The 19534-nt window shown below is 39.0% G+C and overlaps 1 protein-coding gene across 1 annotated transcript in view; it reads right to left on the reverse strand.

Moving 5' to 3' along the window:
• The window catches only part of LOC128697418 (alpha-N-acetylgalactosaminidase), a 214800-nt gene that overhangs the window by 98430 nt on the left and 96836 nt on the right, over positions 1-19534 (reverse strand). Inside the window, exon 4 of the mRNA XM_053789045.2 lies at positions 8976-9137. Within this exon, the coding sequence (XP_053645020.1) occupies positions 8976-9136 (161 nt within the window). The 5' untranslated portion in view covers position 9137. The remainder of the gene's footprint in view (positions 1-8975; positions 9138-19534) is intronic.

Genomic DNA, 19534 nt, shown 5'->3' on the forward strand with positions numbered 1-19534 from the left:
CAGCCGTAATATAAGAATGGCCTGAGAACATAACTAATGAACAGAGGAAATATTTTTTCATTGCCAAAAATGTCAACATAGTTTATTCTGGACCATATTTTTAGACTAGCTATTTTTTTTATTTTGTGTGAAATTGGCCAAATTTTCGATATCCATTCACTTTACTGGGTAGCTGAAATAGGTAAATAGGAAGTTTCATGTACTCAAATGATAGAATAGAAAGAATACTAGCAAAATAGTTATGAGATTGTTCAACTGGAACAATGGAAAATAGGGCTCAAAGTGGGCAAAATTGCCGATGTGTAAATATTGCCAAGACCACTAAGTTTGTGAGAGCGTAAATCCATGAGTTTTCCATCAAGTTTCCTACTTTTTGGCGTCATTACCTTCAGAAAAATATTCTCTATCATTTCTTAAGGAAAACATATGTTTTTTTTCCTTTTTTAATTCTTTGACCCTGAGAGCATGTTTGAGATCAAGGATCTCAACCCTGAAAAGGTTAATACAGTCTCACCTCACTTAACGATGGAGTTCCATTCCTGAGACCATATTGTTAAACTAATTCATCGCTAAGTGAGGAGCATACTATAATGGTAGTGGGTTTGTGTCAACCATCTTTGATATTGTTTTAATGTCACCTTTGCACCATTTATAACATTTCTGGTATATTTTTAAATGTTTATACAGTAACATACTGTATACTGAAATAAACAGACGAGGAAATCAGCTCTAATATACATTATTTAGGTATGAATACTGGTCAGAGCGCCTGTAGTATGTCTAAGGCATTGGTAAACGAGTATGTCGCTAAGTGAGGAGAGGCTGTATACGGATTTAAAATACATCACTACATTTAATAATCTTATATTCAGACAATTTAATTATATTAAACTTAGCATTTAAATAATCTGGCTTCAGCAATAAAGCTATGCAGCTTAAAGTTCTAAATTTAGTTTGCTCGAAATTGTGTATAACTACGGAGTTTCATAATGTATGAAATGAATTTCACCTAATTTTTGTGACCACTAAGCACTTTTTGGAAAATGAAAATTCACTTATCCATTTATTCATTTAGCTACTGGAAATGCTAATTGTTTAAAGTATAGGTAGGCCCTGCTCTACAGCGCTTCGCTTTATGCTGTTTCGGTAATGCAGCTGTTTTCAATTACACCAATTCTTCATTTATTCAGAATTCCTACAATAAATATACAGCATCTCCTTATTTAGCCCTTTCAGGGTCCAGAGGCCAAATCTCAAAGTGTGAGCAAGGGTCCAAGAATTTTTGAGGAAAAAAAAAAAAAACTTACAGAATTAAAGATAATAATTTTCTGTTGGTAATAAAACAAAAAAAAAAAATTCCGAGCAGTACTTACCGAGATATAGAGGCGTGAAGCTGACCCTCAATGACTGGGTGGCGGCAACATCCGCGACTTCAGTAAAGTCTCATTTTTTAACGTTTTTGTTACTTTTTTCTTTTCTTTTCTAATATTTTTTTCAAGTAACTTTTGTGGCTTGTGAGACCAATATAATGTATAATGTATAACTATACATTCCTTGTATTCAACACAATAACTGCACTAATTTATCATCACATTGCTTACAAAATTTGTTTACAACAAAAAACATGCAAAAATGCTGTATATTAGTAATGTTCTGTTATGTATTTACATATGTACAGTTATTGGACATGTTCCTAGAGCTGCTACAGTCTGTGAAACTCTTTGAAAGAAGGTGTCATGCACAGTGGTGCCTTACTCATCTGTGGACCAGTATGATTTTTATGTTATGCTTATAAACACGAGGCATAAGCATTATTGTTACAAAAAAACAAATACATTTCAGCCACAGTCATCTTCCACAGGTGGATGACGAAGCGCTTTGTCTTGGAAACTGCTAAGTCAGTGGCTTGGATCCCAGACTCACTCCCAGTCTGGGCTGGTGCCTCAAGGCACCACCACCACCACCTACTGACCATATGATGCAGGGTATCATATGGTACAGGGTATCATATGGTACAGGGTATCATATGGTACAGGGTATCATATGGCACAGGGTATCATATGGCACAGGGTATCATATGGCACAGGGTATCATATGGCACAGGGTATCATATGGCACAGGGTATCATATGGTACAGGGTATCATATGGTACAGGGTATCATATGGCATAGGGTATCATATGGTACAGGGTATCATATGGTACAGGGTATCATATGGTACAGGGTATCATATGGTACAGGGTATCATATGGTACAGGGTATCATATGGTACAGGGTATCATATGGTACAGGGTATCATATGGTACAGGGTATCATATGGTACAGGGTATCATATGGTACAGGGTATCATATGGTACAGGGTATCATATGGTACAGGGTATCATATGGTACAGGGTATCATATGGTACAGGGTATCATATGGTACAGGGTATCATATGGTACAGGGTATCATATGGTACAGGGTATCATATGGTACAGATACAGGGATCCCTATGCAAATAAGTCACCCTGACTTTTTTTGGGTTATCCTAGGATCTTTACACACATGCTGCTATGTATGATAATCTATGTAACTGTATTTGTGTATACCTGAATAAACTTACTCAAGCGCATGTGGTGTAAGTTTATTCAGGTATACACAAATACAGTTACATAGATTATCATACATAACAGCATATGTGTAAGATCCTAGGATAACCCAAGAAAGTCAGACAGACTTATTTCCATTAGGGTCTCTGTACCCTGTACCATATGGTACAATGTGCCATATGGTTCAAAACCAAAGAATTCCTCTTCAGATCCACTTCCATCAGTGTTAGAACTATAACTTGGGAAGAGGAGAGTTAGAATTCGCCAGGGAGTGAGAGCTTCCTTGCTGCCAGACGTGGTGAACAAAGCGTACTTAGGTGGCGTTCCCACAATGCCATACGGGTGCCCAGATATTTTGTTTACTGCACACACTGACCACGCAGACCCATTCTCTTAGATGTAGGCCTACCAGCCTTCTCATACTAAATTTGAGGCTGCTAGAGTTTTGGCGTAGTTTTATGGTTTGGACCCTGGCTTCAAAGCCGTAGAACTACGGCACGGACCCTGAAAGGGTTAACTACGGAATTCCGTTCCTAAGACCATTTCAGTAAATGAATTCGTTGCAAAGTGAGGAGCATACTACAATGGTAGTAAGTTTGTGTCAGCCATCTTCGATATTGTTTTAATGTCACTTTTCACCATTTATAACATTTCTGGTATATTTTTAAAAGTTTATACAGTAGGGCCCCACTTTAGGGCATTTTGCCTTATGGCATTCCACTAATACGGACATTTCAAATTATGACCAAAACTCTATATGGCTTCCCCCCCCCCACCTGACTTTCTAATAGTCGCTGCACCCCACCCGGTTTGTCTATATTCTCTGCGAGCTCCATGAGCACTGCATCTCTCCATTATGTCTGGAAACTTTCCAAAATTTCAAGTGTTTTAAAGTTATTTCATATTTTATATAAACAGCCACTCCTCACTTAGCAGCATAATCGTTTACTGATGCCTCGGACTTACAACGAGCTCTGACCATTATTCATGCCCAAATAATGTATATTAGAGCTGATTTCCTCTATTCTGTTTATTTCAATATACAGTACACTATTGTATAAACATTTAAAAATATACCAGAATGTTATAAATGGTGCAAAGGTGACATTAAAACAATATCAAAGATGACTGACAAACTTACTACCATTACAGTATGCTCCTCACTAAGCGACAAATTCATTTAACAACGTGGTCTTGGGAACGGAACTCCGCCGTTAAGTGAGGAGAGGCTGTACTCTGATAATTATACTTATGTGTACCTGTACCTAAATAAACTTACACACTGTGGTGGCGTGCAGGTACACATTAAAATCGCCAAGAGTGTTTTATTAGTCTTGAGGACGCCATAATAATAATAATACGCAATAATAATCACCAAGGAGCATTAAATGTCAAACATTACATTAATATAAACATTTTCATTAATCCATCTATGATATTTTTTTAACCCTTTCAGGGTTTCGGCCATACTAGTACGGCTTACGCCCCAGGGTTTTTGACGTACTAGTATGCATAAATTCTAGCGCCCTCAAATCTATTGAGAGGAAGCTGGTAGGCCTACATATGAAAGAATGGGTCTATGTGGTCAGTGTGTGCAGTATAAAAAAAATCCTGCAGCACACAGTGCGTAATGAGAAAAAAAAACTTTGAAAGTGTTTTTGGATTAAAACAGCAACTTTGCACTGTATTTTCGTATAGTATTTATTGTTGTATTCTACTTTTCTTGGTCTCATTTTATAGAATGGAAGACATATTACAGAAATTGAGATGATTTTGACTGGTTTTACAATGAAAAGTAACCTTGAAATTGAGCTCAAAGTGGCAGAAATCTTCGATTTTTACCAAAGTTCAAAAGTAAACAAATCATGCCAAGCGTCCAATACACGTCAACTAGTGAGTCTAATATTCTTTCACAAGTGCGCTCATATTATTTATACCATTTCTACACTAATGCAGTAGTCTGCGTAACAGTAAATCTTCTATTTTTTGTAAGAATAAAAATTCAAAGTGAAAAGCCAAAGAAATATAAGAGGGGCCTGGGGATGTGACTAACGAACAGAGAACTTGTTATTTTAGTGCCAGGAATGTCTTTCTTGTTTATTCTAGACCCTATTCGGAAATTGGCATCTTTTGAAATTTGTGTGAAATTGGCAAAATTGCTAAATTCTGACCACTTTATTGGCTAGTTGAAATCGGTAAATGGGTGGTTTCTTGTACTCATTCGATAGAAAAATTGAAGTTCTAGCGAAATAGTTATGATTTTTGTCGACTAGTACACTGGAACTGGCCGAAAATAGAGCTCAAAGTGGGCAAAATCGCCGATGCGTAAACATCGTCGAGACCGCTAACTTCACGAGAGCATAATTCCGTAAGTTTTCCATCAAATTTCATAATTTTGGTGTCATTATGATCGGGAAAAGATTCTCTATCTTTTCATAAGAAAAAAAATTTTTTTTTTTTAAATTTGGGGACCCTGAGAACAAGTCTCGGAGAGGGCCTGGGGACCCTGAGAACAAGTCTCGGAGAGGGCCTGGGGACCCTGAAAGGGTTAAAAATTATATAATAAACACACTACGTAACATATAAACATAATAAATGCACTCTACAGTATAATAAATTAACAAATATGAGATGTTACGTGTGTGAACCAAAACCAGATGAGTTCATCTGCTTATTTACACACAACTCCAAGTCTCTTTCCTCTCTCATTTACTCATCCTCCCTCTCTTGTTTATTCATTTTACCTCGTTTACTCACCTCTCGCCCTACATTAAGACTACAAACATTTTAAGGCAAGTAATGAATGTACTGTATATACATTTTATCGCTTGAGGGAGCTTTAAATTTCGTGGTATATTATGTGTGGGTGGGGTGTCCTCGCTGGCTACCATACCTCCTATACCTGACTTCCTACAAGTACTGTAAATACTACTCACCTCTCACTCCACATTAAGACTACAAATATTTTAAGGTAAGTAATGAGTGTACTGTGTGTGTAGTATTTTACTTTTATTGTTTTTAATACCTAGTTCTATTGCTAACTTAATATATGTCAGTGTAAACTTGTTATCTGGTATTTATATGCATTTATAAGTGGAAAAAAATGGCGTTCTGCTTTCCGGCAATGTCTGCTTTCCGGTAGTAGCCTGGAATCTAATCTGCCGTACAAGTGGGGCCCTACTGTACAGTAGTGTACTGTATATTGTAATAAACAGAATAGAGAAAATCAGCTCCAATATACATAATTTAGGCATGCACACTGGTCAGAGACCCTGTTGTAAGTTCGAGTCGTTGGTAAATGAGTATGTCGCTAAATGTAGAGAGACTGTATTCACTATTCAATATAAGCTAAGGATGAATATATATTACAGTGGACCCCCGCATAACGATTACCTCCGAATGCGACCAATTATGTAAGTGTATTTATGTAAGTGCGTTTGCACGTGTATGTTTGGGGGTCTGAAATGGACTAATCTACTTCACAATATTTCTTATGGGAAAAAATTCGGTCAGTACTGGCACCTGAACATACTTCTGGAGTGAAAAAATATCGTTAACCGGGGGTCCACTGTACAGTGGACCCCCGGTTAACGATTTTAATCCGTGCAAGAGGGCTCATCGTTATGCGAAATAATCGTTATGCGAATTAATTTTCCCCATAAGAAATAATGGAAATAAAATTAATCCGTGCAAGACGCCCAAAAGTATGAAAAAAAATTTTTTTTACCACATGAAATGTTAATTTTAATACACACAAACTGAAAAAGGCATGCACAATTACATGACACTTACTTTTATTGAAGATCTGGTGATGATTGATGGGATGGGAGGAGGGGAGAGCATTATCTTCTTACTGTTTAGAAGGGGAATCCCCTTCCATTAGGACTTGAGGTAGCAAGTCCTTTTCTGGGGTTACTTCCCTTCTTCTTTTAATGCCACTAGGACCAGCTTCAGAGTCACTGGACCTCTGTCGCACAACAAATCTGTCCATAGAGCTCTGTACCTCCCGTTTCTTCAAGACTTTCCTAAAATGGGCCATAACATTGTCATTGAAATAGTCACAAGCACGGCTTGCAACAGCTGTGTCAGGGTGATTTTCATCTATAAAGGTTTGCAGTTCAAACCACTCTGCACACATTTCCTTAATCTTTGAAGTAGGCACAATGGATTCCACAACTGGCATAGGCTTCTCAGGGTTAGCCCCAAACCCTTCAAAATCTTTCTTAATTTCCATACTAATTCTCACCCTTTTTACCACAGGGTTGGCACTAGAAGCTTTCTTGGGGCCCATGGTCACTTATTTTCCAGAAACACCACCGAAAACACTGTAATAATACGAAATATTCCGAGTGTATGCTTGGATGTTACCGCGGAGGCTGGCTGGTAAACAATGGGACGGCCGGCACATGTGAGGGCACATTGGACGCGTCTCGGACGAAAATCGGTATGCGGGTTTTTAATCGGTATGCGGGGCAAAAATTTTGCGATAAAAGTAATCGTTATGCGGAAAAATCGCTATGCGATGCCATCGTTATGCGGGGGTCCACTGTATAAGGTAAATAATGTGTGTTTACTGTATATGTATTTTTTAGTCCAAGCTCTATTACTAACTTAATATATGATAGTGTAAGTATGTTATCAGGCTTTTTTATGCATTTGAAAGTGAAAAAAGGCTACGGTTCACTTTACAGTGGTTTTCACTTTGCAGCAGTGGCCCAGAGCCTAACCTACTGTATGAGCGGGGCCCTCCTCTATGTTAATTATTTATTTTAAATTGATTTAAGTATTTTGACAGGATAGGTAAATAATTTTATTATGTTTGTAAAAATATGCACTTTAGCAATTGGAACTACAATGTAATACTTTATATAAACAGTGGAATACCCTTTTCAAGTCCTATGGACACCACTTCCATATTCCAAATAAGAGACAGACTTATACTGTGTAATTAGTAATCACAAATCTACAAGCGTAGCTCAATTATTTAACCCTTTCAGGGTTTCCGACGTACTAGTACGGCTTACGCACCAAGGTTATTGACGTACTAGTACGCTTTCTCACTAGATTTGAAGGCGCTAGGCCTTCAAATCTAGCGAGAAAGCTGGTAGGCCTACACATGAAAGAATGGGTCTATGTGGTAAGTGTGCACAGTATAAAAACAATCCTGCAGCACACAGTGCGTAATGAGAAAAAAAAACTTTCATCGTGTTTTTGGTTTAAAACAGTGACTTTGCACTGTATTTTCGTATGGTATTTATGGTTGTATTCTAGTTTTCCTGGTCTCATTTTATAGAATGGAAGACATATTACAGAAATTGAGATAATTTTGATTGGTTTCACAATGAAAAGTACCTGGAAACTGAGTTCAAAGTATCAGAAATGTTCAATTTTTGCCATTTTTGCCAAAGTTCAAAAGTAAACAAATCATGCCATGCGTCCAATACATGTCAACTGGCAAGTCTAATATTCTTTCACAAGTGCGCTCATATTATTTATACCATTTCTACACTAATGCAGTAGTCTGCATAACAGTAAATCTTCTATTTTTTGTGAGAATAAAAATTCAAAGTGGAAAGCAAAAGAAATGTAAGAGGAGCCTGGGGACGTGACTAATGAACAGAGGAAATGTTATTTTAGTGCCAGGAATGTCTGTCTTGTTTATTCTGGACCCTATATGGAAATTGGCATCTTTTGAAATTTGTGTGAAATTGGCAAAATTGCTAATTTCTGACCACTTTATTGGATAGTTGAAATCGGTAAGTGGGTGGTTTCTTGTACTCATTTGATAGAAAAAATGGAGTTCTAGTGAAATAGCTATCATTAGTTCTAGCGAAACAGCTATTATTTTTGTTGACTAGTACACTGGAATTGGCCGAAAATAGGGCTCAAAGTGGGCGAAATCACCTATGTGTAAACAACGTCGAGACCGCTAACTTCACGAGAGCATAATTCCATAAGTTTTGTATCAAATTTCATACTTTTGGTGTCATTATGATCAGGAAAAGATTCTCTATCTTTTGATAAAAAATAATTTTTTTTTCAGAAAAATTTTTGACTCTGAGAACAAGTTTAGGAAAGGGCCTCTCCACCCTGAAAGGGTTAAAAAATGTTGTTTCCTGTGGCAAAAGAAGTTTTTGGAAAAACACAAAAATCTGCTTAATTGTATATTTTTAACTAAAGAAACAGAACCTATGCTCTCAGTGTTCCATTATCTTTATTATCAATATTTATAACTTTACAGTTGTGGAACTATTCTTTATTGAAAATTAGTGTTTGTTCCAAACAATCTTCCCTAGTGTTGAATACATTTATGAAAATTTTTTTGTGTACAGCAGCACCCTATCAGTAAAATAAGGATGAGTGTGCAGATGGCCCTTATTTACACACCTGATACAGTTGTGTGGATCATTGACACAGTCTGTGTTGCACCGGAACCTCTGCCAAGCCAACCAGCCCATGGGTGGGGTGCGGGCCAACCCATTCTCCAGCCCACAAACACATGCGCAGAAAACCAGTATACCCACCACTGCCCATATCACGTTTGTCATCCTGGAAGGAAAATATTAAGAGCAAAATAAATGATGTGTGCATATACATACATACATACATACATACATAATTATATGTATACATTTTATACATATACATTATATATATATATATATATATATATATATATATATATATATATATATATATATATATATATATATATATATATTTATATTTTCAACAAGTCGGCCGTCTCTCACCAAGGCAGGGTGACCCAAAAAAGAAAGAAAATCCCCAGAAAGAAAATACTTTCATCATTCAACACTTTCACCACACTCACACATCATCACTGTTTTTGCAGAGGTGCTCAGAACACAACAGTTTAGAAGCATATACGTATAAAGATACACAACATATCCCTCCAAACTGCCAATATCCCAAACCCCTTCTTTAAAGTGCAGGCATTGTACTTCCCATTTCCAGGGCTCAAGTCTGACTATATGAAAATAACCGGTTTCCCTGAATCCCTTCACTAAATATTACCCTGCTCACACTCCAACAGATCGTCAGGTCCCAAGTACCATTCGTCTCCATTCACTCCTATCTAACACGCTCACGCACGCTTGCTGGAAGTCCAAACCCCTTGCCCACAAAACCTCCTTTACCCCCTCTCTCCAACCCTTTCAAAGACAACCCCTACCCCGCCTTCCTTCCCCTATAGATTTATATGCTTTCCATGTCATTCTACTTTGATCCATTCTCTCTAAATGACCAAACCACCTCAACAACCCCTCTTCTGCCCTCTGACTAATACTTTTATTAACTCCACACCTTTTCCTAATTTCCACACTCCAAATTTTCTGCATAATATTTACACCACACATTGCCCTTAGACAGGACATCTGCACTGCCTCCAACCGTCTCCTCGCTGCTGCATTTACCACCCAAGCTTCACATCCATATAAGAGTGTTGGTATTACTATACTTTCATACATTCCCTTCTTTGCCTCCATAGATAACGTTTTTTGACTCCACATATACCTCAATGCACCACTCACCTTTTTTCCCTCATCAATTCTATGATCAACCTTATCCTTCATAAATCCATCCGCCAACACGTCAATTCCCAAGTATCTGAAAACATTCACTTCTTCCATACTCCTCCTCCCCAATTTGATATCCAATTTTTCTTTATCTAAATCATTTGATACCCTCATCACCTTACTCTTTTCTATGTTCACTTTCAACTTTCTACCTTTACACACATTCCCAAACTCATCCACTAACATTTGCAATTTTTCTTTAGAATCTTCCATAAGCACAGTATCATCAGCAAAAAGTAACTGTGTCAATTCCCATTTTGAATTTGATTCCCCATAATTTAATCCCACCCCTCTCCCGAACACCTTAGCATTTACTTCTTTTACAACCCCATCTATAAATATATTAAACAACCATGGTGACATTACACATCCCTGTCTAAGACCTACTTTTACCGGGAAGTATTCTCCCTCTCTTCTACACACCCTAACCTGAGCCTCACTATCCTCATAAAAACTCTTAACAGCATTTAGTAACTTACCACCTATTCCATATACTTGCAACATCTGCCACATTGCTCCTCTATCCACTCTATCATATGCCTTTTCTAAATCCATAAATGCAATAAAAACTTCCCTACCTTTATCTAAATACTGTTCACATATATGCTTCAATGTAAACACTTGATCTATACATCCCCTACCCACTCTAAAGCCTCCCTGCTCATCCGCAATCCTTCATTCTGTCTTGCCTCTAATTCTTTCAATTATAACCCTACCGTACACTTTTCCTGGTATACTCAGTAAACTTATTCCTCTATAATTTTTACAATCTCTTTTGTCCCCTTTCCCTTTATATAAAGGGACTATACATGCTCTCCGCCAATCCCAAGGTACCTTCCCCTCTTTCATACATTTATTAAACAAAAGTACCAACCACTCCAACACTATATCTCCCCTGCTTTTAACATTTCTGTCATGATCCCATCAGTTCCAGCTGCTTTATCCCTTTCATTCTACGTAATGCCTCACATACCTCCCCCATACTTACATTCTGCTCTTCTTCACTCCTAAAAGATGGTATACCTCCCTGGCCAGTGCATGAAATTATCACCTCCCTTTCTTCCTCAACATTTAAAAGTTCCTCAAAATATTCTCGCCATCTACCTAATACCTCCCTCTCCCCATCTACTAACTCCCCTACTCTTACATACCTACAGCAATCACCCAGGGAGGTAATACTGTACTGTCCTGCTGAGTGAGTGTGAAATGGAAACCTGTAATTGTTTTACATGATAGTAGGATTGCTTGTGTCTTTCTTTTCTGTCTCATAATTATGCAGGATAACAGGTATACCTTGCTACTTCTACTTACACTTAGGTCACACTACACATGCATGTCCATGTGTAAATATTTACACACTCATCTGGGTTTTCTTCTATTTTCCTAATAGCTCTTATTATTCTTTATTTCATCTCCATGGGGAAGTGGAGAAGAGCTCTTACTCCATAACTCGTGCATGTCGTAAAAGGCGACTAAAATGCCGGAAGCAAGGGGATAGTAACCCCTTCTCCTGTACACATTATTAAATTTAGGTGCCCCTGCCTCAGTGGGATACAGCCGGTTTGTTGAAAAAAATTATATACTTATACATTATACACCTATACGTTATATACGTATATGTTATGTACTTATGCATTATATACATACGTATACATTATATACTTATACATTATATGTATACACATACACTAGTATATGTTATATATATATAGTATACATTATATACATATATGTATACATTATATAAACAAACAACTATTTCTTTGTGTAGTATACAAAGTAAAGTTTACATGTATGTAATAAAATATTTTTCAGTACAAAGAGAGCCACTAGCACACATGTGCACTTCAGGCAGACTAATACTAATGCTTACACACTACTTAAGATTAGACAGAGGTTATGGAGTGGTGCATTTAAATTATGTATTTTACAAAAAGAGGGGTAGCAAAAAATTATAATGTAGTTAGTATGATTTACAATAATGCTTACAGACTACTTAAGACTAGACATAGGTTACTGAGTGGTAAATCTTAATTATGCATTAATATAAAAAAAGAGGTAGCAAAAATATTTCAATTAGTACAATTTACAACATAGGTTTTAAGTGTATCATTGAGGACTGTTTGTCTTATTTCTATTGGGGTCCTTTAATTTTGTTCCCAAGAATTCAACCTACACCAGTCAAATAACACCCAGGTACCTACCCAGGTACACAGATCACTCTTCGATATCCCTCATGTTCATCGCTCCCTATGCAAAAATGCTCTGCATGTAAAAGGCTCGAAAATCTGGAATTCGTTGCCAGAACACACTAAAGGACCCCTCTGTGCATATCAGTTTAAGGCCCTAAGAAATCACCTCATCACCCAAAATTAACTAGACAAACCATACCTAACCACTACCAGTTTCTCAAAAGCTACTCATATTGTGCTGATGAATGCTCAACCACTTACTAGTTCAAAATTAGGATGTCTACATTTCATTGTTTTAAATAGTACTAGATTGTAATACAGTACATCATAATGTAAATTGTTCCACTGTAATATCAAACTTCATCGTTTTAAATAGTACTAAACTGTAATACATCATACTGTAAATTGTTTTAAATTGTTACACTGTAATACTGTAATCTTTATTAACAAATTCAATAGTGTAACAAGTCTCTACTAGACTTATCAAAGCATTGTAGCATTACCTGATAGAATATTCAATTCTCCTATACTCACTGTAACTCATCTAATGACCATATGAACTATATATTATCGCCTTCCCAATTTTAAGTTAATCTTTAAGCTGCCCGAAATGCTCTGCATACAAAGGGGCTTTTGGCATGTACACCCAACTATTATATTCCTCTGTACAATCATGTAACTTGTCTTAATCTTAGGTGAACAAAGACAGCAGGTGTAAGAAAACATGCCCAACATAAGAATAAAGGAACACTGCAGTAGGCCTACTGGCCCATACATGGCAAGTCTATCCATGCCTGGAAATGAACCACATTTAATGTGTGAGGAGAGTGTTGCCAACTGAGCCATGGGGCATCATGGTAGGAAGGCATGCAGAGTGGTGACCCACCAAAGGAAGAGGTTACTTGAAAAATTAATTACTTTTACATTCAGGTTGCAGCATTCAGCCTGTGGGGCTTTTTTAAAGAATGCCCAAGGAATGGGATGCAATTAGGTTTCATCTGATGGAGAGGATAGCTCTAATTCCTGGGAACAAGATCCCCTCATCAGCAGCACGTTATACCTCTGAACAGGGTGACCTAAGTAAAACTAAACTGATAAACCCGACACACAAATCACCAAAAAACTAGTGTTGCAAATCACATGCCAGGTTGTTATACGAGAGAAGAGTCAGGGCAACGTACACTTCAGACCTTGCTCATGCAAAAAACTGGTTCACTTATACATATTTCACCCTTCAAGTGGGTTGCCTTGATGTTGGTGAAGGGTTCTTCAAAGAACTGGAGCCACCCTTCCCTATATCAAAGTTGATTGCCTTTCATTCCCAAAATGCTCTTATGACTCCTATAGATTTAGTTCTTCCTTATCAATATAAAGTAATTAAGATCTACTATATCTTTGTGGATGGCTTCCACATTTTCTTGACAAGATTTTATTCAGATTTTTAACCATACAGAATAACCCAATAAAGTTCCTGCATCACTGTGGTCCTCTAATCTTCTCCCCCAGAATGCAACCCACAAATCTAATAACACCCAGGTACCTACTTACTGCTAGGTGAACACAAGCAACAGTTTAAGGAATCGTGCCCCACGTTTCACCCATACTGGGGATCAGTCCCAGTCTTTCATGGTGAGTCGAGGACACTACCAACTGAGCCACAAGCTCCCACATCAAGCCACGAGTAGTATGCATGTGTATTAGTGATTAATGCCATTCACATCCAAGAATTATGGATATAATTTTTATATACGACACTGGCACAGTTATATGAAATTCCTTCTAACAAGTTTTGCAGCATTAGCTGAAAGTGTGTAATATTGACTGGTTAGTGCAATGTACTAGTTTTAATTCATGCAAATTGGATAAGAAGGCTTTTATGTAAATTTTACTCTAAAACTAGGTCTTTCATACACATAAAATGATTAAGACCCTTGTCAGGAGACAACTGTCCCGTCTCCTGATGAATATTATAAAATTACATACATATATTTCACACATGCAATCTAACCTAACCTATAAGCCTAACTAAACCTACAATCAACCCAACCCAACCTTACCACAACTCAACCTTAAATAAAGAAACCAAACCCACTGAATAATTAATGATATTTCGTACCCACATTTACATTATCCTTGTCTACTACAATTTGTAAATTAGGCCGTAGAAAGTCAATTTACATACATCACACTCTTCTTTCCTTGTTGGGTTTATCAGGGCCACTGACAACATAAGCCGTATCCAGCCCGACGTCTCGATGGTACGAGGAAAAATTGTTGCCCAAGGCTGGGCGATGAGAGAAAAGGAACAAAAGTTCCTTTGTAAACAGAGACAGAAACTTGAAGTTTCCAATTTGATCCGGTGGACCACCTTGCCAAGCAACAGCAGAGAGGGACGCATACACTCCCACCTGAGTTCAGTAACCGGCTTCCCACCAAAGACCAATAAAGAATTACCCCAATGGAAATAAGTCACTCTGTCTGACTTTTTTGGGTTATCCTAGGTTCTCTACACATATGCTGCTATGTATGATAATTCTATGTAACTGTATTTGTGTATACCTGAATAAACTTACTTACTTACGCACAGTGGAAAAAAATGGAGCTGGCTAAGATAAGATAAGGTAAGATAAGATTTCGTTCGGATTTTTAACCCCGGAGGGTTAGCCACCCAGGATAACCCAAGAAAGTCATTGCGTCATCGAGGACTGTCTAACTTATTTCCATTGGGGTCCTTTATCTTGTCCCCCAGGATGCGACCCACACCAATCGACTAACACCCAGGTACCTATTTGCTGCTAGGTGAACAGGACAACAGGTGTAAGGAAACGTGTCGAAATGTTTCCACCCGCCGGGAATCGAACCCGGGCCCTCCGTGTGTGAAGCGGGAGCTTTAGCCACCAGGCCGATGGGCAAAATAGATTAAGACAAGCGTCCCAGTGAGAACGGGGGAAATTTATCACTGAAACTCAGGCGAGAGAGAGACGTCCACACCCGACGAAGGCTGACGTAGAAGTCATACATTACACTCGGGAGACACTACTCAAGTTCTTTGTTGGTTTTCTCAGGGCCACTGACAGCATAAGTCGTATCGAGCCCGGCTTCCCGATGTTCGGGGAAGATTTGTTGCCCAAAACTGGGCCATGAAAGAAAAGGAACAAAAGTTCCTTTGTAAATAGAGACATAAACTTGAAGTTTCCAATTAGATCCGGAAGACCACCTTGCCAAGCCCCAGCAGAGCAAGACGCCCACACCCCTCCACCTGAGTTCAGTAACCGGCTTCCAACTAAAGACCGTTAAAGAATTATCCGCAGAACGGAGAAATGGAGCTGGCTAAAAGTAAGCCGATGAACATGTGCCCCTCCTGTAAAGTGCCCGAAGGGTAAAATAGATGAGGACAAGCGTCCCAGAGAGAATGGGGAAATTTTGCCCCTAATACCCAGGAGAAAAACACGTCCACACCCGACGAAGGGTGTCCCGTAGCTCGATCGCTAGCGTACTCAGCTCACACACTAAGGTCCGGGATTCGAATCTCCTCCGGTACGACTGGAAAACATTAAGGACGTGTTTCCATAAGGCACTTGCTGCCCCTGTTAACTCATCAGTTTAAAATGGGTACCTGGATGTTAGTCGACTAGTGTGGGTCGCATCCTGGGACAAAACTGACCTAATTTGCCCGATATGCTCAGCATAACCAACGGCTTTCTATACAGTGTCACTGATGTCAGCTAGGACTGTATACCATGTACTTGTAGTAAATAAAGATATTATTAGAAGGCTGGCGCAGAAGTCCACCACTCGGGTTCTTCTTTTCTTTGTAGTAATGTTGGTAGAATTACCGACAATATGTTAAGTAAAAGGACAAGTGCAACTAACGTGACATTTTGTTGTGGCAACGTTTCACTCTCCAGGAGCTTTATCAAGCTGTTACAAACAATACATGGACACAGAGGGTATATACAGGCTTAGATCGAGGTGTAATACTAGTTTATAAGGGCCACTTACAGCAGAAGCCGTACACTACTTCAGGTATTGGAATTATTAGAACCAGATTCCCAATTTTTTTATTAGAAATATCGTACAGTGCCTAACAAGTAAAACGTTTCCTCCGGAAAGAGAAAAGGGAACATTAAATTCTCATGTTCGATCAGGAGTATCATTCCAACGCCACCGCTGAAGTCCGCGCCTCCGTTCTTAAGGGCCATCAAGGTACAAGCCGTATTGAGCCCTAACGCCGGCTCCCGATGAGAGAGACAAGCTAAGATTTTGTTCGGAATTTTAACCCCTGAGGGTTAACCACCCAGGATAACCCAAGAAAGTCTGTGCGTCATCGAGGACTGTGTCTTATTTCCACTGGGGTTCTGCAATCTTGTTTTCTAGGATGAGAACCACACCAGTCGACTAACATCCAGGTACCTACTTGCTAGGTGAACAGGGGATCAAACCACGGACACTCAGTGTGAAGCGAGAGCGTTGCCTTCTAGACCACGGGACCCCTAAATTAGCAAGAATGAGTGTGACCAGATCTACCTGGAGTTCATTACCTTCGTAACTTGCTTTATATGCCTTCCTTTGATGCATTACTTTTATTGTTCCTTGATAATGTGAGTAGTCACGAAAACGCTTGGAATTTCACTATTCTTTCACAGTGGTTGTTTTGCATATATATGGCCTGGTGGCTAAAGCTCCCGCTTCACACACGGAGGGCCCGGGTTCGATTCCCGGCGGGTGGAAACATTCGACACGTTTCCTTACACCTGTTGTCCTGTTCACCTAGCAGCAAATAGGTACCTGGGTGTTAGTCGATTGGTTTGGGTCGCATCCTGGGGGACAATTATTATTATAATCAAGGGGGAAGCGCTAAACCCGGAGGATTATACAGCGCCTGGGGGGGGATGTGTAAGTAAGTAAGTAAGTAAGTTTATTCAGGTATACACAAATGGAAGGCATTCAGGCTTAATTCGGGGAACTGGAGCACAGATCCAATTCCCTAAATCAAGAGCCCTCACCAACATCAAGGAACCTTCCTTGAGGGGCCTGGGGGACAAGATTAAGGACCCCAATGGAAATAAGTTAGTACTCGATGACGCACTCACTTTCTTGGGTTATCCTGGGTGGCTAACCCTCCGGGGTTAAAAATTCGAACGAAATATTATCTTATCTTATCTACTTGAAAGGGTTCTGTCAGCAGAGGAGTAGCATATTAAAGTGCCCTCTAGATAAATGTCTTGAACTGGGCATATGTATCTTTATCTACCCACTACTACCTTTGTTCCCACAATATTTCTTATATGTATCGGTAAAAGGCTGGCAGTTTTCTAAAACTGCGTCTGTGACCTATGCACTACATCTTGTAAAACTAGATTCTGGTGTTCTAGCGTTGCTTCCGTTCACTGTAATTAAAACAATCACGAAATTATGGGTGGTTGTAAACTTTTTACTGAAGAAACTCTTACAAGAATTTCTTTAATGACAAGATTAGCTTTCCTGTATTCTTCACCTGTACTTTTTCTTCATGTCCATGTCACAAGATGCTCCACATTCCTTCCGGAGTACAGAGAAAAAACATTGTTTCGTAATCCAAAAAAACAGCCATTTGCAGTGTTTATTGCCGCCCCATCACTATTACCTACGGAACTAATCACTCCCATTGCTGATGTAACAAATTTTAATATAAAAACTACGCCTAAACTGTGACAGGCTTATGCAGTTCAAGCCGCTTTCTGTGGCAAGCGATGATTATTTAACTGACATTACTCGCATGACTGTCTAATAACTGTACCAAGGAATTACAGAGAGAAGCTGTTGTACCGAAGTTAGTACTGGTGGATCAGCCTGTCATGTACATAATATACGAGTATTGCAGTAGACTTGCTAGTCAGTGCTAGGTAAGTGTTACACGCAAGCGCTTCCAACTCGTGCATTTAACTCGCGTTTAAAGTTACTTAGACTGCAGGGTCGGAGCCAATGGGGAGGGAGCAAGGGAGCTGAAGCTCCCCAATATCCTATGAGTTCCACAAATAAAAATACGTAATAATGTTGCTTCAAGTCAAGCTCCCCTAGGCCCCTCTTCCAACGTGATTGTCACTCCTGAGCCTCCTCCTATATAAAACCTCTGGAGCATGTTGAAGTGCTTGCTTCAGTTACGTTATTTGGAAACTTGCTCTACGCCAATGTAGATGAATAAGACATATGCAAAACTTGGGTATCTATATTATGGAGATGTTTCGACAACCACAATAAGGATCCCTAAGTGTTGCTCATGTGTCTTATTCATCTACTTGTTGGTTTTGTAAACCATTCATATATAACATACATGCCTGTATAAACTACACACAAAAACAAGGAACGAAAAAAATCAGAGGAAATAAAAACCCACATAAAACTACTACCTGGCACTTACGAAGGATGCAACAAGGAGCCACAACTGGAAACTGAACACCCAACTGCGTCGCACTGATACCTTAAAGCACTACAACAAATTGGAAAATTAAGTGGAATGACCTGAACAATGAAAGTGATATTTCCCGGCAGTTGATAGAAAGTGGAAAGACCCAAAGCTCAAATACGCAAACTTAAATAGGTAATCAAAAGAAGGTAATTGCAAAATGCGAGCCATTACAACATAACCTAAGAGACAGTGTCATCACAAGATAATTGTGCTACTACAGGACTTCCTGAGCTGCTTCAACCTCGCCCAAATCTCAACCTGGTAAGAAAAACATAGCTATGAATCGTCCCCCTGTAATCACAACTAGGCGAGGACAGAAACTGCCAGTACACGCTCACAAGTATTGAGAAAGGCAATATCCCTTTAAGGAAAGGCAAATGGCTCTTGATCTGAGATACTGGAGCTACCCGCCTCGTCCTCCAATTAAGCCTGACTTTTCCCATCCCCCAACCCTTCCATTCCCTAGTACCATGCCACAAGAACTTGGCCCCACCTCCTTTTCCCAGGAATTGTGGCTCGTGTGATACTTATGGGAAGGAAAATTGGACTGTATTTTGAACTGCGACTTACGGGGCCGCTCCGGCTCTCTTAAACCATGATCTGGACAGATTTCTAGTTTTTAAAAAGGAGTAACTTGACTAATTTCTGCGAACTATGCCATGTGGGCTGTCTTGTTCCTATCCCTGAAAACTGCACCATTTATTCACACCA

This window comes from Cherax quadricarinatus, chromosome 44, assembly GCF_038502225.1.
Source record: "Cherax quadricarinatus isolate ZL_2023a chromosome 44, ASM3850222v1, whole genome shotgun sequence".
Classification (NCBI taxonomy): Eukaryota; Metazoa; Arthropoda; class Malacostraca; order Decapoda; family Parastacidae; genus Cherax; species Cherax quadricarinatus.